Here is a 23,576-nt window from a genome sequence, read left to right on the forward strand (position 1 = left end):
ACATATCAGTAGACATCATCTTGGTGCAAGATTACATATTATTAATGGGGGGGGCGCTCTTATATAGTTTTGAGTGTTGCTAAATTATATTCTTCCTTCTTTTGTTCTGATACAGTTCCAGCCAAGATACACTTGCCTAAAAATCTTGAAGGCATGGGAGCAGTCCACGCTCTCCGAGGTGAGGTAATCAGCATCAAGATCCCATTCAGTGGCAAACCAGATCCAGTGATCACCTGGCAGAAAGGACAAGATCTCATCGACAACAATGGCCACTACCAAGTTATTGTCACAAGGTCCTTCACATCACTCGTTTTCCCCAATGGAGTGGAGAGAAAAGATGCTGGCTTCTATGTGGTCTGTGCTAAGAACAGATTTGGAATCGATCAGAAGACAGTTGAACTGGATGTGGCTGATGTTCCCGACCCACCCAGAGGAGTCAAAGTTAGTGACGTGTCACGAGATTCTGTGAACTTAACGTGGACTGAGCCAGCTTCTGATGGTGGCAGCAAAGTCACCAACTACATTGTTGAAAAGTGTGCAACCACCGCAGAAAGATGGATCCGGGTAGGACAGGCCCGAGAAACACGTTATACCGTGATCAACTTATTTGGAAAAACAAGTTACCAGTTCCGTATAATAGCAGAGAATAAATTTGGCCTAAGCAAACCTTCTGAGCCTTCAGAACCAACAGTAACCAAAGAAGACAAGACCAGGGCTATGAACTATGATGAAGAGGTAGACGAAACCAGGGAAGTTTCTATGACCAAAGCTTCTCACTCTTCAACCAAGGAGCTTTATGAGAAATATATGATTGCTGAAGATCTTGGGCGTGGTCAGTTTGGAATTGTCCATCGTTGTGTTGAAACATCCTCAAAGAAGACATACATGGCCAAATTTGTGAAGGTCAAAGGGACTGATCAAGTTTTGGTAAAGAAAGAAATTTCCATTCTAAATATAGCTAGGCACCGAAACATGTTATACCTCCATGAATCATTTGAAAGCATGGAAGAATTAGTTATGATCTTTGAGTTCATATCAGGACTTGACATATTTGAGCGCATTAACACAAGTGCTTTTGAACTTAATGAGAGAGAAATCGTAAGCTATGTTCGCCAGGTGTGCGAAGCACTTGAGTTCTTACACAGCCATAACATTGGACACTTTGACATTAGACCAGACAACATCATTTACCAAACAAGAAGGAGCTCCACCATTAAAATCATAGAATTTGGTCAAGCCCGTCAGCTGAAGCCAGGGGACAACTTTAGGCTTCAGTTCACTGCCCCTGAATACTATGCACCTGAGGTCCACCAGCATGATGTTGTCAGCACAGCCACGGACATGTGGTCTCTTGGAACACTGGTGTACGTGCTGTTGAGTGGTATCAATCCATTCCTGGCTGAAACTAACCAGCAGATCATTGAGAACATCATGAATGCTGAATACACCTTTGATGAAGAAGCATTCCAAGAGATCAGCCTCGAAGCCATGGACTTTGTTGACCGGCTATTAGTGAAAGAGAGAAAATCTCGCATGACAGCATCTGAGGCCCTTCAGCACCCGTGGCTGAAGCAGAAGACAGAAAGAGTCAGTACTAAAGTGATCAGGACATTGAAACACCGACGCTACTACCACACCCTAGTCAAGAAAGACCTCAACATGGTTGTGTCTGCAGCCCGGATCTCCTGTGGTGGTGCAATTCGATCTCAGAAGGGAGTGAGCATTGCTAAAGTTAAAGTGGCATCCATTGAAATTGGCCCCGTTTCTGGGCAGATAATGCATGCAGTTGGAGAAGAAGGAGGCTATGTCAAATATGTATGCAGAATTGAAAATTACGATCAGTCGACCCAGGTGACTTGGTACTTCGGTGTCAGACAGCTGGAGAACAGTGAGAAATATGAAATCACATATGAAGATGGAGTGGCCACCATGTATGTCAAAGACATCACCAAATTTGATGATGGTACCTACAGATGCAAAGTAGTCAATGACTATGGTGAAGACAGTTCTTATGCAGAGCTCTTTGTCAAAGGTGTAAGAGAAGTTTACGACTATTATTGCCGTAGAACTGTGAAGAAACTTAAGCGCAGAACAGATGCCATGAGACTCCTGGAAAGACCACCTGAATTCACCCTGCCTCTCTATAACAAGACAGCTTATGTGGGTGAAAATGTCCGGTTTGGTGTAACCATAACTGTCCACCCAGAGCCTCGAGTAACGTGGTACAAATCAGGTCAGAAAATCAAACCAGGTGATGATGACAGGAAGTACATATTTGAGTCGGACAAAGGTCTTTACCAATTAACAATCAACAGCGTAACTATGGATGATGATGCCGAATATACCGTTGTGGCAAGGAACAAGTACGGTGAGGACAGCTGCAAAGCAAAGCTGACTGTAACTCCACACCCACCTCCATCAGATACGACCCTCAGACCCATGTTCAAACGGCTACTGGCAAACGCAGAATGCCAAGAAGGCCAAAGTGTCTGCTTTGAGATCAGAGTGTCTGGCATCCCCCCACCGACGTTAAAATGGGAGAAAGATGGTCGGCCACTGTCCCTTGGGCCTAACATTGAAATTATCCACGAAGGCTTGGATTATTATGCTCTTCACATCAGGGATACTTTGCCAGAAGACACCGGTTATTACAGGGTGACAGCCACAAATACAGCTGGATCCAGCAGCTGCCAGGCCCACCTACAAGTGGAACGCCTGAGGTATGTCAAACAGGAATTCAAGACAAAAGAGGAGCACGAACGACATGTGCAGAGGCAGATTGACAAGACCCTGAGAATGGCTGAAATTCTTTCTGGCACTGAGGCGGTGCCGCTGACGCAGGTTGCCCAGGAGGCGCTGAGAGAAGCTGCCATCCTCTACAAACCAGCTGTCAGCACCAAGACCGTGAAAGGGGAATACCGACTTGAGACGGAAGAAAAGAAGGAGGAGAGGAAACTCCGCATGCCTTACGAAGTACCAGAGCCACGCAAGTACAAACAGACCACCATAGAAGAAGACCAACACATTAAGCAGTTCGTGCCCATGTCTGACATGAAGTGGTATAAGAAGATACGGGATCAATTTGAAATGCCTGGGAAGATTGACAGAGTTGTTCAGAAGAGGCCCAAGCGCATCCGCCTTTCAAGATGGGAGCAGTTCTACGTGATGCCTCTCCCGCGCATCACCGATCAATACAGACCTAAGTGGCGGATTCCCAAACTGTCCCAAGATGACCTTGAAATGGTGAGACCAGCCCGCCGGCGCACACCTTCTCCGGATTACTACTATTATTACAGACCCAGGAGACGTTCTCTTGGTGACATCTCCGACGAAGAATTACTCCTGCCCATTGACGACTACCTGGCGATGAAGAGGACAGAGGAAGAGAGGCTGCGTCTTGAAGAAGAGCTGGAACTGGGTTTTTCAGCCTCACCCCCGAGCCGGAGCCCTCCCCGTTTTGAGCTTTCGAGTCTGCGTTATTCTTCCCCACAAGCTCACGTCAAGGTGGAGGAAGCAAGAAGAGACTTCAGATACTCAACCTATCACATCCCAACCAAGGAAGAGACCAGCACAAGTTACGCAGAGCTGCGGGAGCGGCACGCCCGCGCCTCGCACAGGCAGGCCCATCAGCGGCAGAGGATCATGGCCGAGAGAGAGGACCACGAGCTGCTGCGGCCCGCCACCACCACCCAGCGCCTCTTGGAATACAAGAGCGAGCTGGACCACCTGGCGAAGGAGGCGAAGTCTAGAAAGAAATCAAGACGCCAGAGAGAAGTGACCGAAATAACAGAAATCGAGGAAGAATATGAGATCTCCAAACACGCGCAGAGAGAGACGTCCTCCTCGGTGTCCAGGCTGCTGAGACGCCGGCGCTCACTGTCTCCCACCTACATCGAGTTGATGAGGCCCGTGTCTGAGCTGATCCGGCCGCGGCCACGGCCAGCTGAGGAATATGAAGATGAAGAAGAAGAAGAAGAAGAAGATGTAGAAAGAAGGTCTCCTACCCCAGAGAGGACTCGTCCACGTTCCCCCAGCCCTGTGTCTAGTGAGCGATCACTGTCAAGATTTGAGAGGTCGGCAAGATTTGATATCTTTTCCAGGTATGAGTCCATGAAAGCTGCTCTAAAGACTCAAAAGACATCGGAAAGGAAGTATGAGGTTTTGAGTCAGCAGCCTTTTACACTTGACCACGCGCCTCGAATCACGCTGAGGATGCGTTCCCACCGGGTTCCCTGCGGCCAAAATACACGTTTTATCTTAAACGTTCAGTCAAAGCCAACTGCTGAGGTCAAATGGTACCACAATGGTGTAGAACTCCAAGAGAGCAGTAAGATTCATTACACCAACACCAGTGGGGTCCTGACCCTAGAAATTCTGGACTGTCATATTGATGACAGTGGAACATACCGTGCTGTGTGCACCAACTACAAAGGTGAGGCTTCCGACTATGCGACCTTGGACGTCACAGGAGGGGATTACACTACCTATGCTTCCCAGCGCAGAGACGAACAGGTTCCCCGATCTGTCTTCCCTGAGCTGACAAGAACAGAGGCATATGCAGTTTCGTCCTTTAAGAAAACATCTGAGATGGAAGCTTCCTCTTCCGTCAGGGAAATGAAATCATTGATGACGGAGACCCGGGAAAGTCTCTCCTCCTATGAACACCATGCATCCGCAGAAATGAAAAGTGCTGCAATCGAAGAAAAGTCGCTGGAAGAAAAGTCCACACACAGAAAGATTAAGACGACTTTGGCAGCAAGAATCCTCACAAAGCCAAGGTCCATAACTGTCTATGAAGGTGAGTCTGCAAGGTTCTCTTGCGATACAGATGGTGAGCCAGTACCAACGGTGACATGGCTGCGTGGGGGACAAGTCATAAGCACTTCTGCCCGCCACCAAGTGACCACCTCAAAGTACAAGTCAACTTTTGAGATCTCTTCAGTCCAGGCTTCAGATGAGGGCAACTACAGTGTGGTGGTGGAGAACAGCGACGGGAGGCAAGAGGCGCAGTTTACTCTGACTGTTCAGAAGGCCAGGGTTACTGAAAAGGCTGTGACATCACCACCGAGAGTCAAATCCCCGGAGCCTCGGGTAAAATCCCCAGAAGGAGCCAAGTCTCCAAAACGAGTGAAATCCCCAGAACCAGTGACTCCTCACCCCAAAGCTGTACCGCCCACAGAGACAAAACCCACACCAACAGAGAAGGTTCAGCAGAAGCCAGTCGCTGCCCCACCTAAGATAATTCAGTCCTTGAAGGCAGAAGCCTCTAAAGACATAGCCAAGCTGACCTGTGTGGTTGAAAGCAGTGCATTATGTGCAAAAGAGGTCACCTGGTACAAAGACGGCAGGAGACTGAAGGAAAACGGGCATTTCCAGTTTCACTATTCTGCAGATGGCACCTATGAGCTCAAAATCCTCAACCTCGCCGAATCTGATCGTGGAGAATATGTTTGTGAGGTTTCTGGTGAAGGTGGAACTTCCAAAACTAACTTCCAATTTGTGGGACAAGCCTTTAAGAGTATCCATGAGCAGGTGTCAAGCATATCAGAAACCAAGAAAGCAGCTCCAAAAACTGCTGAGCCAACAGAAATCAAGAAAGCAGCTCCAAAAACTGCTGAGCCAACAGAAACCAAGAAAGCAGCTCCAAAAACTGCTGAGCCAACAGAAACCAAGAAAGCAGCTCCAAAAACTGCTGAGCCAACAGAAACCAAGAAAACTGAACCCAAAGCTCCTGCGCCAATTTCCACAAAACCAGTAATTGTTACTGGTCTGCAGGATACCACTGTTTCTTCAGACAGTGTTGCTAAATTTGCAGTTAAAGTTACTGGAGAACCCCAGCCGACTGTCATTTGGACAAAGGATGGAAAGGTAACTGGTTCTTAAATGACCTTATTTTCTAAAAAAAAAAAAAACAAAGAAAACTAACCCTGTTCCTTTTTTCCCAACTCCCAAAGAAAGTTTAAGAGTAACTCAACTTTTTAAAATTCACATCACTTGCGTTCCACAGGCTATATCACAAGGAGGTAAATACAAACTCTCTGAAGACAAAGGAGCATTCTTCCTAGAAATTCATAAGACCGATACTTCTGACAGTGGTCTTTATACCTGTACAATAACAAACTCAGCTGGATCTGTGTCATCTAGCTGCAAATTAACAATAAAAGGTAAGTTGGCTTTTATTCTTACCAACAGTTTTCAGAAGACTCTATTAAGGAGACATTTCTAAACATGCTTGCTTACACACACACAAAGTATTAAAATAAAAACTGTTTTACCAAGTTACAGAATACCATTTGTACACAAATGTACAAATACCCATATTTGAAGTTAGGATATAATTTATATTTATTAAGTGCATAATTGTATGCAGTGTTATATAAGAGTCCCAGATATTATGTAAGATTCCTGCTCCCTGTAATGTTTAAGAATGAATAGTCAGGTGAATATACCAAATGGTACTTCTTCCTTAAAACTTCGCTCTTGCTAATTTTCCAAAGCAGTGGAAAGTTAATGATACAGTCCAAAGCTGTATCAGTTCTCCCGATTAAAATGAGTTTGCCTTCATCTGAATCTTCTAAAACATAATTAAATTGTTTTAATCAATCAAAATCTCCTAAATCCATCCATCTCCTAGATCCTTTAACTATTCCTTTCAAAACTTTTTCCCCTTAAGCCACAGAATTCATTCTTCAATTTAGTTTAGTTTAAATAATCATTACACTGACCTCGAAAGTCATGCATGACAACTTTCCAAGATCGGGGCTGAGAAAGTATCAAGTATTACCTACACTGCATGCATAAGTCAGTATTTTTTCTTTGTGTATTACTTGCAGAATCCACAAGACAAAAGGGTAGGACCACTTTTCCATTCAATTTGCTTTACGGAGCTTTCTTTTTCAGTTGTAGAAGACACTGAGATACAGAAAGTATCTGCACAAAAGACCTCCGAAATTACATCCCAGAAGAAGGCATCTGTCCAAGAGGAAATTTCCAAGAAAGCCCTCATTTCTGAAGAAATCAAGACATCAGAGGTAAAATCTCACGAAAAGCTAGCCCTCAAGGAGGAAGCTTCCACAGTTCTGATTTCCGAGAAAGTCAAGAAATCAGAAGCCGCCTCCCTGGAAAAATCTGTTGTCCATGAGGAAATCACTAAAACATCACAGGCATCGGAAGAAATCCGAACTCATGCTGAGATCAAAGCATTTTCCACTCAGATGAGTATAACTGCTGGTCAGAAAGTGACTTTGAAAGCCAACATTGCTGGTGCCACTGATGTGAAATGGGTACTGAATGGGGTGGAGCTCAGCAATTCTGATGAGTATAGATATGGCATCTCAGGCAGCGACCAGACCCTGACCATCAGACAGGCTGGTCACAAAGACGAAGGGATCCTCACCTGCATCGGCAAAACCAGCCAAGGCATCATTAAGTGTCAGTATGATCTGACCCTAAGCAAAGAACTCTCAGATGCTCCAGCCTTCATCTCACAGCCCAGATCTCAAAATGTTAATGAAGGACAAAACGTTCTCTTTTCTTGTGAAATCAGTGGTGAGCCATCGCCTGAAATCGAATGGTTTAAAAACAACCTGCCAGTAAGTTTAATTATGAATGTTACTGAAGAGAACTTTCAATACTTTACTCCTGAAGAGCTCAAAGAAACACTTATTTTTTCTCTTCTTTTTAGATTTCTATTTCTTCAAATATCAGTGTAAGTCGCTCCAGAAATGTATATTCTCTTGAAATCCGAAATGCATCAGTAAGTGACAGTGGGAAGTATACAATTAAGGCCAAAAATTTCCATGGCCAGTGTTCAGCTACTGCTTCCTTAACAGTCCTTCGTAAGTATATCTTTACCACTTTCCTTACTTGCTTAAGGCCATTGTATGGTTTTGTTTTTTGCTTTTGTCTTTCTGAGCACAGCAAACTCTCAGGAGCCTCTTTAAGAGAGGCTCCTGTGTAAGAGGATGTGTAAGAGACAGGCTTCCTGCGTAAGGCATGTGTAAGAGACAGGCTTCCTGTGTGAATTCATTCTTAACAGCCAGTGTTTCTTTACAGCTAGATAGAAATATGGATAAGTTAACTTTCAAAGCAAAGCTACCAGCTGTCCTGTTACTTGTATTTTCAGAATGCACAATATAAAAATTGTTTTCTATATGATTAATCATTTTTTTCCTAGTGATTCTAGCACCTGCATGAAATGTAATAATAGAAATATAAGGATTCGTTTCTGGGAGACACTGGGCTAGCTCTTGACAACTGTATGTATGTATCTGCTTATGCTTTCACAGCAAATTGTTTGGGTTATGTTTCTGTGTGTGCGTGTCTAAGTTTCCATTTCTGCAAGTCAATGTCAGATGTCACAAATTAACCAGATGTCACTGATGTTCACTGTGTATCTGCTGTGCTCCACAGCTCTAGTTGAAGAACCTCCCAGAGAGGTAGTATTGAGGACAAGTGGTGACACAAGCTTGCAAGGAAGCTTCTCGTCTCAGTCAGTCCAAATGTCTGCCTCTAAGCAGGAGGCCTCCTTCAGCAGTTTCAGCAGCAGCAGTGCTAGCAGCATGACTGAAATGAAATTTGCAAGCATGTCTGCCCAAAGCATGTCCTCCATGCAAGAGTCCTTTGTAGAAATGAGTTCCAGCAGTTTTATGGGAAAATCTAGTATGACACAACTGGAAAGTTCAACTAGTAGAATGCTTAAAGCAGGCCTAAGAGGTGAGCAATCCAATTATTGGTAGAGGTAGACAAGCCTAGTAGCATGGTAGAATCTTTAGTACACACAATTCAGTAGAATGCAAGTTTTTATTTCTTTTCAGTGATTCTAAACGTTTGTTGTTGTTGTTCCATAAAGGAATTCCACCTAAAATTGAAGCTCTTCCCTCTGACATCAGCATTGATGAAGGAAAAGTTTTAACAGTAGCCTGCGCTTTTACGGGTGAGCCTACCCCGGAAATAACATGGTCTCGTGGTGGAAGAACAATTCACGATCAAGAACAGCGAGGGCGATTCCATATTGAAAACACAGATGACCTGACGACTCTGATCATCATGGACGTACGGAAACAAGATGGTGGACTGTATACCCTGAGTTTAGGGAATGAATTTGGATCTGACTCTGCTACTGTGAATATAAATATTCGATCCATTTAAGAGGGCCTGTGCTCTCACACTCAGACTCATTCTTAACCTTTCCCAAATGATTCACATGGACTAATCTTTCTATCTTTCTGATCTGTAAATACTTAAAAAAAAGAGTAGTTTTGTATCAACCTAAATGAGTCGAAGTTCAAAAATAATACATTTCAGTCTTTTCATAATTGTTGACCTAAGAAGATTACACATTTTCTAGTGACATGTACATACTGTATATAGCCGGATTAACGGTTATAAAGTTTTGTACCATTTATTTTATGACATTTTACACTGTAACTATTGAAACTAACGGTTGGTAGGAGAAAGTTTCTTATGGAACGAATACCCTGCTCAACACTTAATCAATCTTTGTGCCTCAACATACTGTTGATGTCTAAGTATGCCTCAGTGGGTCGAGGAATTCCCCATTGAAGATGTCCTATCCACCGAAAAATGCTGTGCACATCACCTGATATGCACCGATACTTATGGAATCAGAAATGTAAGGCATTGGTGATGTTTGCATTTACCCTCCTGTAAGCAACACTTTAACGTCTTACATTTTCTGATGATGTCACACTCAAAATTATCATGACTTAAATATTACCAGAACAAAGTGTAACGGCCAACACTTTGTTCGCTCATTTCACACTGTCTCTGACCATAGAGAGTGCCTGGGTAGCTTGGAAAAGTAACATCACCTGGCCATCCCCTCAGTTAACCAAGTTATTCATGCATTCCTATGCCAGAGCAGTGTCAACTCTTGGAGGTTCAGGGGTGCAGCCAACGCCTTCGTGTGGTAGTTCTAAATTTAAACCAGAAACTGGGGCAACTAAGCAATGAGCCACAGCAAAAAATAAAGAACAAAATAAAGCTGTCGTTAAATTTAAAAACAACAAAATATTACTAACTGCCCAAAATATCAATTTGATGTAGTTCTTTTCATGCAAGTTTAAATTCAATTGTTAGTTATAATTGTTGGACCTCCTTGAGATAGTAACAACAAAATAAAGCAAGCTATCTGCACCTCAAAATGTGTGGCTGGTTGTTTTCTGTGAAATTCTGTGGTTGGGGAGGTATGTGCCTTTGAAAATCACAGAAATGATGATAGAGAAGAAAAAGCAACTCAAGTTCTCTACAGCAAATATTTAAATTATCATGTTGAATGTACTCAACAATTTTTTAAAAGCACAGATATGATTCTCATGGATAAATTTATCCCCAAAAGTTAACAAAAATCCCCCAAAATAAGAAATCTTCTAAACATATTATCAAGAAAAATCTTTTTAGAGGGACTGATTCAACTAAATCCAAAGGTACGGGAACATCAAAAATTCACAATATTTTGTGCAAAGATGAGCAAGATGAGATAGACCCTGTCCCTTAAGAAACATACAGAAGAGAAAATGACCACTTCAGGGAAAATGATCAACTGTGCAACTGAATCCATTACTGACTATTGTAGCTCCAAGCTGAGACAGAACAAATCAGTCTTCAAAGCTAAAGGACTTTTTTTTTTTAAAGAACTCATTTTAAATTGTATAGTCCTACCATGCTTTTCAAAACAACTGATCTATACTTAATAATAAAATACCTACCTCCAGAAAAATCTGTACTTATCCATCTCAATTAGATAATCCTAATTGTAAACCTATACAGTTGATTCTTTGCCTAAATTACCTCCTAAATGTAAATATAAGCGGCCAAAGTTGAAGCAAATGCACAGTCAATTCCTACTCCCCAAAGAAGATCTTGGGTCTGCATTAGTTTATTCAGCAAATATTCTTTCTTAAGGCTTCCTTGGCGCCTCAGCGGTAAAAGAATTCACCTGCCAATCCAGGAGACTCAGGTTCAATCCCTGGGTCAGGAAGATCCCCTGGAGAAGGGAATGGCAACCTGCTCCAGTATTCTTGCCTGGGAAATCCATGGACAGAGGGCCACATACAGTCTATGCGGTCACAAGAGTCAGACACGACTTAGCAACTGACAAAAACAACTGCAACAAATTCTTTAAGTCAGATTTCCTAAAAGCAGACTCTAGTTGTTTGAGGGACTGCTCTCAGAAAGTCAGATTCCCTAAAAGCAGAGTCTAAGACAGAGACTGGAGATTAATAGTTTGAGGAGCTGCTCTCAAGAAAAAGAGTGAGGGGAGCAGAGCAGAGGAAAAAAGCTAAGCAAGAATGTGGTCTCGGCAGGAGCTTCAGCCCCATCCCATGAGTACCATAGTTGGTTCCACCTGGGAACAGGGACGCAGACCATCTGCATCCCCTCATCAGTGGCTACATGCTGTGAGCTTGTGGGGGTGGGCACGGGTGAGGGAAATAATCTCCAGGGTGAGGGGCACCCCTTGGCCAGACAGCTCTCTACAGACTAGGGCAGCTCAACAGCCGATGCTCACGAAACCGGGGCGGATACGCATAACCTGGGTCTGGGCAGTACCGACAGCACCCACAACACCATCAAACAACTTAATACCTATTCTTGAGACAGGCTGGGACCTGGGACCTTTTGCTGTAGTGCCTGCACCTGGACAAATGTCTCCTCAAGCAACAAAATACAGAGAAACTACAAAGGACTAAAAATAACTGCATGCATGTGCAGTTGGGGCAAATTATGAACAAGATACAGAAAAGACCAAAAACCCACACAGCGCCATCAGGTAGGTGGGCAGACCACCTAAGCCAACCCCGGACCCACTGCTACCCTCACCCCGTATAAGGAACCAGCTCACCCGTGCTGCCCTCCAGGAAGCAGGCAAGGGAAACCGTCACTTGTTTCTGCTCCTTCCTGTTGCAGCAGGGGCCCCAATAAAGCCTTGCTGGAATTTCCTGTCTAGCCTCTTATCAATTTCTATTGACTAAGGAGGCCACGAACTCTGGTCAGTAACATACTTTTTGGGGACACAATGAAAGGACAGCTGTCCCTGTCCCAGGAGAGGATCTGGGCACCGCCAGGGACCACCGAATGCGGCTTCCCCCTGGGTGACAAGTGCTCACCTGGATCTCATTTCAGTGTCACCACGTTTGATAAGTCTGCCTTCCTGGTCGCTGGCGGTCCCAGAACCCTCATTCAGGCAACACTCTCCCCCTTACCTTTGTCCCTTTCCCTCTCCTGAAATCTCTCTACTTCTCCCCTCTCTGTCCTCTTACTTCTGCCCCATCCTTCCCAGAGAGTGGACATCGGGCAGCTGCTGCATCACTCCTCTTGGCTTGTGAGACCCTCTGGCCAGCAACAGCTCCCCTTGACCAGTGACAAACAGGTGGGAGAGGCCTGCCTCACACCGTGCAGACAGACCCTGGTCCAGTAGGCTCTCCTTTACTGGAGATTTACAAGAGTGAAGGAGATTCAAACCTAATATCATGTAGTGGCTGGAAGTCTGAGCACCTCACAATATTCTCACCTTTATTTTCCTGCTGCCAAGAGATGTCCCACTGGGAACAGGCTGAAATGGCAGATTTCTGTATACTGGTGGACGCATGGGTAGAAGTCCCATCTGTGGGTTGGGGACCCAGAAATGATGCACAACTGGCTGGTTTCCAGGCTTGATCACCCCGGTGGACAGTGGACAGGGTGCTCCCTCCATCACCGGCCCTTTCTGGAAGCAGATGGGTTGGTACCTGAATAGACGTCTGCAGGGGGCAGGTTGAAATGGCAATCTCTTTCTGTCTCTTTCAGTCTCTTCTGTCCCTCTCCCTTTGCCCCTCCCTTGGTCCTCAGCCCTACACTCCTGTGCCCTTCATCCTGAAGACTCTTTGTGTCTTTAAGTTTCCGTCATTGTCCATGGTTTTAAAAGGACCTTTGTTTTATGTCTTTTTGTCTGTCCAACTGATCCTGCGAGTCTCTGCAAACATTGTGGACCTGGTGGAGCACTTAGGCCTTGACATGCAAAAACAACCCACAGGGCCTGAGACTCCAGGCTTGGGGTGCTTAGTAGGACTTTAAAGACCACCACTGGCAGAAAAGAAAAGTAGCTTGCCTTTCTCCCCCCTGCCTCCAATGTTAACTGTTCTGCCTGGCTCTAGGAACTATCTGATCTACCTAAGGTCCCCCAGACGGAGGAAAAAAAGAGGACTTTTAAACTCTGACGGGAAAGCTATTGGATCTCTGGTTCTGTCTGTATGTAAAAATTAACTTGTAAATGAGCTGTTTTTAATTGGCTTAAAGGAAACTGAGCACTTATATGCATTCTCAGAAATATAAAAGAAACTCGCCAGTGTACATTTCAGATTAATGTAAATATGAGAAATGCCCAGGGTATCTCTGCATTCTTAACAACTGGAGACAGTTTAAATAACACAGTTTAAAAAGAAATAAACTGATTTTCTTTTACAGTGCAGCCTGGTGCCAATATGTACTGGGTGACCAGGAGAAGTGGTCACAGAATGGATCCCTTAACTGTATTGTTTTGGTTCTTTTTAAACAGAGAATAACTTAATGAAAACGTTGTTGTTGAGTCGCTCAGTTGTGTCCAACTCTTTTCTGACCCCATGGAGTGTAGCCGGCCAGGCTCCTCTGTCCGTGGGATTTCCCAGGCAAGGATACTGAAATAGTTTGCCATTTCATTTTCCAGGGTAGCTTCCCAAAATACAGGGATCAAACCCGTGTCTGATACATTGCAGGCAGATTCTTCACCACTGAACCACCTGGGAAGCCCCAGTAAATACACAGAATATTATAAAGGCTTTTGAATCCTTCTTTTCTTGCCATCCAATAGTAACCACTAAGGTCAAATCAGCTGTTATGCTTTCCATGTGTTTGTTTTTTCTTAAGCATTTACCACAAAAGTCTAAATCTATAAAGTCTATTTTTCTGTTTATGTTTTCAACCTTGATATAAACGACACCACACTGTACATCTCTCACAGCTTGCTTTTTTAAGGAAAGCACTTTTGTTGTGGAAAAATTCAAATGTACACAAATAAACAGAATAGTGCAATGAAACAAGTGTAAACACCAAGGCCCCGTTGTGCAGCCCAAGGAGCCACGCTCTATATTCTGTGAACAACAACAGTGGAAAAGAATACAAAAAAGAATATATACACATGTACAACTGAACCACCCTGCTGCACAGCAGAAATCAATGCAATGCTACAAATCAACTATACTTCAACAGAAAAAAATACAAATCTTTTCAAAAGAATAGTATAATGAACTCCTATGTATCCATCACCCAGCTCCAATGATCAACTGGATCTCTTAAACTTTAACACCATTTTACTACTGGATCTATTTTTGTAAGCAGTCCCCAAAATGGAGAAAGGTCCCGTGTGTGCAGACCTTTATACTTAACCGAGACTCAGGCCTGAGGGATTTTTATCATGTGTGTGGAGCCTCTATGCCTATGTTGTTCCCAAAGATTGGGAGCCAGACATCACAGACCCCCCGTCTTCCAGTCTCTTAATTAGTCATCGGCACTCTAAGCCTCCTTCTTGAGCCCCTTTTTCTTCCCCTTCACCACCTCCTTCAGCTCCTGGACTCCCACCTCACCACCCTGACAAATCGAAACCCCCAAATCAGTGCCCCAGTGCTTTTCCCAGCGGAGCTCTGATCAGGTTCAAAGTTAACCCCCCACTTTTGTCCCACAAAGCCTTTACCCCCTTCAGGAAGCAGCTAGAATGCACGTCCCCTTTTCAGTGGGAGACTTGGGAATCTGTAAGCAGAGATGTGGCAGGTTCTCAGAGAACCCTGACAAGTTTAGGACCAAATTTGTCAGGCTGGGGTTGACACACTCTCACCTGGCAGAACATCACGGTCATTCGGGCCTACTGTTGCAAGCTGAGCATATACTGAGAAACACCAGGGAACAGGCAGATGGCCTACTGGCCACCAACCCGCATCAGCAAATTTATCAGGGGAGTGAGGATGCAGTCCCAGAACATGACCCACGCTGGGACTATGAAGATCAAGTAGGCCACGCTAGGATGAGACATGTTATTTGTCTATCGGAAGGAATGAAAAAGTGTATGGTAAAGCCTGTAAACTAGGTAAGTTCTAAGAGGTTACAGAGAAGAAAGATGGAAAGCTGCAATCTTCCTGAGCCAGCTAGTACATGAATATACACCCTCAGTCCACAGAAGGGAGACACTACTGGCTATGCTTTTTATCAAATGGTTGTCTAAGGAGTCCTTACAAATAGCTACAAAAAGAGACATGAAAGGCAACGGAGAAAAGGAAAGATATATCCATCTGAATGCAGAGTTCCAAAGAATAGCAGACAGAGATAAGAAAGCCTTTCTAAGTGAACAATGCAAAAAAATAGAGGAAAACAATAGAATGGGAAAGACTAGAGATCTCTTAAAGAATATTAGAGATACCAAGGGAACATTTCATGCAAAGATGGACACAATAAAGGACAGAAATAGTATGAACCTAACAGAAGCAGAAGATGTTAAGAAGAGGTGGCAAGAATACACAAGGAACTATACAAATAAGATTCTTAACCACCCAGATAACCACAGTGGTGTAATCACTCACCTAGAGCCAGACATCCTGGAGTGCAAAGTCAAGTGGGACTTAGGAAAAATCACTACGAGCAAAGCTAGTGGATGTGATGGAATTCCAGCTGAGCTATTTCAAATCCTAAAAGATGATGCTGTGAAAGTGCTACACTCAATATGCCAGCAAATTTGGAAAACTCAAAGGTCGGTTTTCATTCAATCCCAAAGAAAGACAATGCCAAAGAACACTCAAACTACTGCACAATTGCACTCATCTCACATGCTAGCAAAGTAATGCTCTAAATTCTCCAGGCCAGGTTTCAACAGTATGTGAACTGAGAACTTCCTGATGTACAAGCTGGAGTTAGGAAAGGCAGAGGAACCAGAGATCAAATTGCCAACATTCATTGGAACATAGAAAAAGCAGAGAATTCCAGAAAAACATCTATTTCTGCTTTATTGACTACGCTAAAGCCTTTGACTGTGTGGATCATAACAAACTATGGAAAATTCTAAGAGAGATGGGAATACCAGACCATCTTCCCTGCCTCCTGAGAAACCTTTATGCAGGTCAAGAAGCAACAGTTAGAACTGGACACGGAACAAAGGACTGGTTCCAAATTGGGAAAGGAGTACGTCAAGGCTGTATATTGTCACCCTGCTTATTTAACTTATATGCAGAGTACATCACGTGAAATGCAGGGCTCGATGAAGCACAAACTGGAATCAAGATTGCCAGGAGAAATATCAATAACCTCAGATATGTAGATGACACCACCCTTACAGCAGAAAGTGAAGAGGAACTAAAGAGCCTCTTGATAAAAGTGAAAGGAGAGCGAAAAAGCTGGCTTAAAACTCAACATTCAAAAAATAAAGATCATGGCATCTGGTCCCATGACTTCATGGCAAATAGATGGGGAAAAAACAGAAACAATGACAGGCTTTATTTTCTTGGGCTCCAAAATCACTGCAGATGGTGACTGCAGCCATGAAATTAAAGGATGCTTGCTCCTTGGAAGAAAATTTATGACAAACCTAAATAGCAGAGACATTACTTTGCTGACAAAGGTCGATCTAGTCAAAGCTATGGTTTATCCAATAGTCCTGTATGGATGTGAGAGCTGGACCATAAAGAAGGCTGAGTGCCAAAGAATTGATGCTTTTGAACTGTGGTGTTGGAGAAGGCTCTTTAGAGTCCCTCGGACAGCAAGGAGATCAAACCAGTCAGTCCTAAAGGAAATCAATACTGAATATTCATTGAAAGGACTGAAGCTGAAGTTCCAATACTCTGGCCACCTGATTGGAAGGGCCGACTCATTGGAAAAGACCCTGATGCTGGGAAAGATTGAAGGCATGAGGAGAAGGGGACAACAGAGGATGAGATGGTTGGATGGCATCACTGACTCAATGGACATGAGTTTGAGTAAACTCTGGGAGATGGTGATGGACAGGGAAGCCTGGCATGCTGCAGTCCATGGGGTGCAAAGATTCAGACATGACCAAGCGAATGAACAGCAACAACAACTCCTGACATTAGGAGAAAAATACGAAAGCTCAAGGCTGGGCCCCAAACCTCATTGTCAACCTTAATAAAGGAGGTCTTTCAAGGTCTATAACAACCAAGACTTAACAGACAAGACCAATAAGGATAAGAGGTTAATAAAGAAAACAGAGCTTTTGGCTGCTCTGACTCACCCACCACCTTGAGGGGACCCCAGAGGGCTGAGAAGGCTGGACAGGCTGCCAAGAAGCTTCCTGGGCCCAGATCAGGGTACCTTTTGTCAGAAGGAGGTCACTGGAAGGGGAATGTCCTGAGTGCCCTCCTATGGGATGATCCAGGGGCAACTTGATGGGCCCCAGTTCCTCGTAATTTATGTCTCCCCTTGCCTATGAAGTCGGGTCCATTAATATTACTCACTCCTTTTTGTATATGCCAGAATGCCTTCCTTGGGAGAGAGGTGTTAAATAAGTTCAGTTCAGTCGCTCAGTTGTGTCCGACTCTTTGCGACCCCATGAATCGCAGCACACCAGGCCTCCCTGTCCATCACCAACTCCCGGAGCTCACCCAGACTCACGTACATTGAGTCAGTGATGCCATCCAGCCATCTCATCCTCTGTTGTCCCCTTCTCCTCCTGCCCCCAATCCCTCCCAGCATCAGTCTTTTTCAATGAGTCAACTCTTCGCATGAGGTGGCCAAAGTACTGGAGTTTCAGCTTTAGCATCATTCCTTCCAAAGAAATCCCAGGGCTGATCTCCTTCAGAATGGACTGGTTGGATCTCCTTGCAGTCCAAGGGATCCTCAAGAGTCTTCTCCAACACCACAGTTCAAAGGCATCATTTCTTCAGTGCTCAGCCTTCTTCACAGTCCAACTCTCACATCCGTACATGACCACAGGAAAAACCATAGCCTTGACTAGATGAACCTTTGTTGGCAAAGTAATGTCTCTGCTTTTGAATATGCTATCTAGGTTGGTCATAACTTTCCTTCCAAGGAGTAAGCGTCTTTTAATTTCATGGCTGCAGTCACCATCTGCAGTGATTTTGGAGCCCAAAAAAATAAAGTTAGCCACTGTTTCCAATGTTTCCCCATCTATTTCCCATGAAGTGATGGGACCAGATGCCATGATCTTCGTTTTCTGAATGTTGAGCTTTAAGCCAAGTTTTTCACTCTCCACTTTCACTTTCATCAGGAGGCTTTTGAGTTCCTCTTCACTTTCTGCCATAAGGGTGGTATCATCTGCACATCTGAGGTTATTGATATCTTTCCCGGCAATCTTGATTCCAGCTTGTGCTTCTTCCAGCCCAGCGTTTCTCATAATGTACTCTGCATATAAGTTAAATAAGCAGGGTGACAATATACAGCCTTGACATACTCCTTTTCCTATTTGGAACCAGTCTGTTGTTCCATGTCCAGTTCTAACTGTTGCTTCCTGACCTGCATACAGATTTCTTAAGAGGCAGATCAGGTGGTCTGGTATTCCCATCTCTTTCAGAATTTTCCACAGTTTATTGTGATCCACACAGTCAAAGGCTTTGGCATAGTCAATAAAGCAGAAATAGATATTTTTCTGTAACTCTCTTGCTTTTTCCAGGATCCAGCGGATATTGGCAATTTGATCTCTGGTTCCTCTGCCTTTTCTAAAGCCAGCTTGAACGTCAGGAAGTTCATGGTTCACATATTGCTGAAGCCTGGCTTGGAGAATTTTGAGCATTACTTTACTAGCGTGTGAGATGAGTGCAATTGTGTGGTAGTTTGAGCATACTTTGGCATTGCCTTTCTTTGGGATTGGAATGAAAACTGACCTTTTCCAGTCCTGTGGCCACTGCTGAGTTTTCCAAATTTGCTGGCATATTGAGTGCAGCACTTTCACAGCATCATCTTTCAGGATTTGGAATAGCTCAACTGGAATTCCATCACCTCCACTAGCTTTGTTCGTAGTGATGCTTTCTAAGGCCCACTTGACTTCACATTCCAGGATGTCTGGCTCTAGGTCAGTGATCACACCATCGTGATTATCTGGGTCGTGAAGATCGTTTTTTGTACAGTTCTTCTGTGTATTCTTGCCATCTCTTCTTAATATCTTCTGCTTCCATTAGGTCCATACCATTTCTGTCCTTTATTGAGCCCATCTTTGCATGAAATTTTCCCTTGGTATCTCTAATTTTCTTGAAGAGATCTCTAGCCTTTCCCATTCTGTTGTTTTCCTCTATTTCTTTGCATTGATCACTGAAGAAGGCTTTCTTATCTCTTCTTGCTATTCTTCGGAACTCTGCATTCAGATGCTTATATCTTTCCTTTTCTCCTTTGCTTTTCACTTCTCTTCTTTTCACAGCTATTTGTAAGGCCTCCCCAGACAGCCATTTTGCTTTTTTGCATTTCTTTTCCACGGGGATGGTCTTGATCCCTGTCTCCTGTACAATGTCACGAACCTCATTCCATAGTTCATTAGGCACTCTATCAGATCTAGGCCCTTAAATCTATTTCTCACTTCCACTGTAGAATCATGAGGGATTTGATTTAGGTCATACGTGTATGGTCTAGTGGTTTTCCCTACTTTCTTCAATTTAAGTCTGAATTTGGCAATAAGGAGTTCATGATCTGAGCCACAGTCGGCTCCTGGTCTTGTTTTTGCTGAGTGTATAGAGCTTCTCCATCTTTGGCTGCAAAGAATGTAATCAGTCTGGTTTCGGTGTTGACCTTCTGGTGATGTCCATGTGTAGAGTCTTCTCTTGTGTTGTTGGAAGAGGGTGTTTGTTATGATCAGTGCATTTTCTTGGCCAAACTCTATTAGTCCTTGCCCTGCTTCATTCTGTATTCCAAGGCCAAATTTGCCTGTTACTCCAGGTGTTTCTTGACTTCCTACTTTTGCATTCCAGTCCCCTAAAGGGTGAAGTCCAAACAGGCAGAGAATTCAAACAGAGAATGCATCTATTGGTAGCCCCCAATGACCCACCTGCTGGTCATCAAAATATTTTCCAAGACATCCCCCAAGAAATTAGAGAGCAAGTAGATAACAGCAGTTTAAGATACTTCAGTGCCAAGCAGGGCAAAACATGTTCCCCTGTACAGAAATAAGAGTAAGGCCTGGGAGGGAACATCCAGAGAGAATATCCTTGAAAGTAAGAAGCCCTGAGGGGACTCCAGCCACCAGTCACCAAATTTCTAAAATGCAGACTCATTAGGCCCTGCCAATCCCCTTGAAACACCCTGACCCTCCCCAGTCAGAAGCCTAATGGACAGCATCGTCAGTTTGTGCAAGACTTAGAGCAATGAAGGAGGCAGTCATCCCTGTTCACCTACGGATGCCAAACCCACACACCTTGTCACCGCATGCTGCGGAGCGCTCGGTATTTCTCTGTTTGGTACCTCAAAGATGCATTTTTCTGTATTCCCCTCCATCCATACTCCCAGTATCTTTCTGTCTTTGTGTGGAGGGACCCTGACACCCTGGAGGCTACCCAATATACATGGACAGTGCTTCCACAGGGTGTTCAGGACAGCCCCCATTATTTTTGGAAATGCATTAGCAAGGGATGTGATCCTTGAAAAGGGAACTCTGCTACAATATGTTGATGATTGATTGATAAGTAGTGAGACCGAACAAGACGCAGATCAAAATACTGTTAAGGTCTTAAATTTTCTGGTCAAAAACGGATATATCTCATCAACCAAGGCTCAAATATCACAACAATGGGTTCAATATTTAGGATCTGTTTTGACCCCTGGGGCCACAGGTCAGGAAAGAGCAACTGGTGATTATGATCTCCAACCAAAAAGAGGCAACTCCAAGGCTTTCTCAGGATGACTGGGTTCTGTCACATCTGGATTCCAAATTATGGCCTTAAAGCCAAAGCCTTCTCTGAGGCTCTAAAGGAAGAAGAAAGGGAATCCCTTCGTTGAAAGAGCAACCACCAGTGACTCTAAAGACTGTGTTAAGCAGAGCATTAGCACTGAGACTTCCAAATTTGGACAAGCCCTTTACCCTATACATTCACAAGAGATCAGGGATAGTACTATGAGTCCTGACCCAAAATCTGGGACCACATCAGAGACCAGTGGCTTATTTTTCAAAACAACTGGACAGAGTGGCCTTGGAATGACCAAACTGCCTGCTGGCAATAGCAGCCATAGTCTTACTGGTTAATGGGGCTTCCAAGCTTACCCTGGGTCAACACGAAGATGTGTTAAGCCTTTATCAGGTACAGTCAGTGCTGGAAGTCAAAGATCATCATTGGTTGACTGGAGGAAGGTTAACAAGATATCAGGCCCTCCTAACAGAGACTCTCAACATTATAAGTGTGCCAAACCCTGAACCCAGCAACTCTGCTTCCAGTAGTTGAGAGTGGAGACTTACTGCATCATTGTATAAACACCATAGAACAAACTTACTCCAGCAGATCTGATCTTCTAGATGAATCTCTTGACAGCCATGAGGTCACATGGTTTACTTATGGGAGCAGTTTTATAGAAATGGGAACCTGAAAGGTGGGGCATGCCATTGTTAATCTAGATCAAGTCACAGAAGCAAAGGCCCCACCAACCCAGACATCAGCACAGATGTGGAACTAATTCACTAATGGGAGCTTTGCAGTTAGGGAAGGATAAGAAATTAAATGCATCTATTGACTCTAACTATGGGTTCCACATGCTACATGCTTATACTACCATTTGGAAAGAAAGAGGAATGTTTAACCACTAGAAATTCTCCTATAAAACATAAAGATGTGATTCTGGCTCATTTAGATGGGGTGCAGCTCCCAACCCGGGTAGCCACTGTAGGGGCCATCAGAGGAATGGATCTCTTGTGAGCCAAGGAGACAGCAAAGTTTATCAAATTGCAAAAAAGGCAGCTCAACTGCAAGAGCCTGAACAAGTTATGGCCCTAGTGATTGATCACCCTGAACTCTGTAGCCTTCCCCAGTATTCTCCAAAAGAACAAGAAAATGCTGAGAAACAGGGCTATGAGAAGGGAAGCACAGTCTGGTATAAAAAGGAGGGTAAGGTTCTAATTCCTGAGTCCCTACAATGGAAACTAAGAGTTTACATGATGCCACCCATCATGGGAGGGGTGCACTATGGGACTTGACACAAAAGGCTTTCTCAGGGAAGGGGCTTAAAAGAACAGAAAAACAAGTAATGCTTGCCTGTGATTTATGTGACCAGAATAACCCACAGACCCACTCAATATCTCCATCATTACTCAGGCCAATCCAATGCCAAGTGACATATCTGGGGTGGAGGTGGGCGGAGACTGGTAGATTTCACTTAAATGCCCCCACAATCAGGATATAAATATCTTCTGATACTTTTCACTAGATGGGTTGAAGCCTTTTCTGCCTGATCTGAAAAGGCTATGGAAATCTATAAGTCCCTTTTAAAAGAAATAATCCCTTGATTTGGACTTCCAAAGTCCCTCCAGAACAGTAACAGGCCCTCTTTTATAGCCCAAATCACACAGGGACTTACTATGCCCCTAGGGATACACTGTAAAGTAAACATCTCTTGGCTGCCCCAGTCTTCAGGGAAGGTAGAGAAAATGAACCACACTTTAAAGAAAACCACAGCAAAGCTCTGCCAAGAAACTCATGAACCTTGGACCAACTTTCTTCTTATTGCACTACTAAAGGTCCATGTAGACCCCAGGAGTGGTCTGAGTCTTAGCCCATTTGAAATGATCTATGGAAGGCCTTTTATTACTATTGATATTCGAGAATCGTATTTGAAGCAGAACATTTAAAAGAGTCTTGTCCAATTCTTTGTGAACCAATGGACTATACAGTCCATGGAATTCTCCAGGCCAGAATACTGGAGTGGGTAGCCTTTCCCTTCTCCAGGGGATCTTCCCAACCCAGGGATGGAACCCAGGTCTCCCACATTGCAGGGGGATTCTTTACTAGCTAAGTCACCAGGGAAGCCCAAGAATACTGGAGTGGGTAGCCTATCCCTTCTCCAGATCTTCCCAACCCAGGAATTAAACTGGGATCTCCTGCATTGCAGGCAGATTCTTTACCAGCTGAGCTACCAGGGAGGCCATTTAAAAGAATGTTGGATATGCCATCAACAACCCCAGCTGGCTATTACCCTCCTCATGCATTTCCCCTGAACCTGCTGGGTCCAGCGGTAATTAACAATCTAAATGGGGTAAAACTGCCACCCCTTCACCTCCACTAGTCACACACACACACCTTCCAGGGGGCTATTCCAATGCTTTAGCCTGACTCCCGCATACAACTGGATCCAAGGTGTGGGGCACGCTACATTAAACTGTACAAACAGCACTTGTTTCACATGCTCCAAAAACTCTTCCGAGGCATAATACACCAGATATCCTACAACCTTACCCACTGATGCCATGTTTCAAACTATGGCCCCACATCCCTAAACAACACAGAAGGGCGATGTGAGTGATGGGAAGGCAACATTCCATCCACCCGGTCAATCCAAGTAAACCCACCTGTGGGATTCCAGACAAACAGTGATCAAGCCTATGGAATGCAACCCCCAAC

The 23,576-nt window shown here is 44.1% G+C and overlaps 1 protein-coding gene and 1 long non-coding RNA gene across 5 annotated transcripts in view; one reads left to right on the top strand and one right to left on the bottom strand.

Annotated features, from left to right (window-relative positions):
- The window catches only part of TTN (titin), a 275,571-nt gene extending 265,405 nt beyond the window's left edge, over positions 1 to 10,166 (top strand). For both annotated transcript variants that reach the window (XM_059880142.1, XM_024979885.2), the window contains 6 exons: positions 116 to 5,868; positions 6,008 to 6,164; positions 6,901 to 7,592; positions 7,685 to 7,838; positions 8,413 to 8,715; positions 8,852 to 10,166. In XM_059880142.1, coding sequence (XP_059736125.1) covers positions 116 to 5,868; positions 6,008 to 6,164; positions 6,901 to 7,592; positions 7,685 to 7,838; positions 8,413 to 8,715; positions 8,852 to 9,150 — 7,358 coding nt within the window. In that variant the 3' untranslated portion in view covers positions 9,151 to 10,166. The remainder of the gene's footprint in view (positions 1 to 115; positions 5,869 to 6,007; positions 6,165 to 6,900; positions 7,593 to 7,684; positions 7,839 to 8,412; positions 8,716 to 8,851) is intronic.
- Positions 1 to 23,576, bottom strand: part of LOC112442546 (uncharacterized) — a 149,032-nt gene that overhangs the window by 104,014 nt on the left and 21,442 nt on the right. The gene's annotated exons all lie outside the window — the stretch shown is intronic.

This window comes from Bos taurus, chromosome 2 (assembly GCF_002263795.3).
Source record: "Bos taurus isolate L1 Dominette 01449 registration number 42190680 breed Hereford chromosome 2, ARS-UCD2.0, whole genome shotgun sequence".
In the NCBI taxonomy this organism is placed as follows: Eukaryota; Metazoa; Chordata; class Mammalia; order Artiodactyla; family Bovidae; genus Bos; species Bos taurus.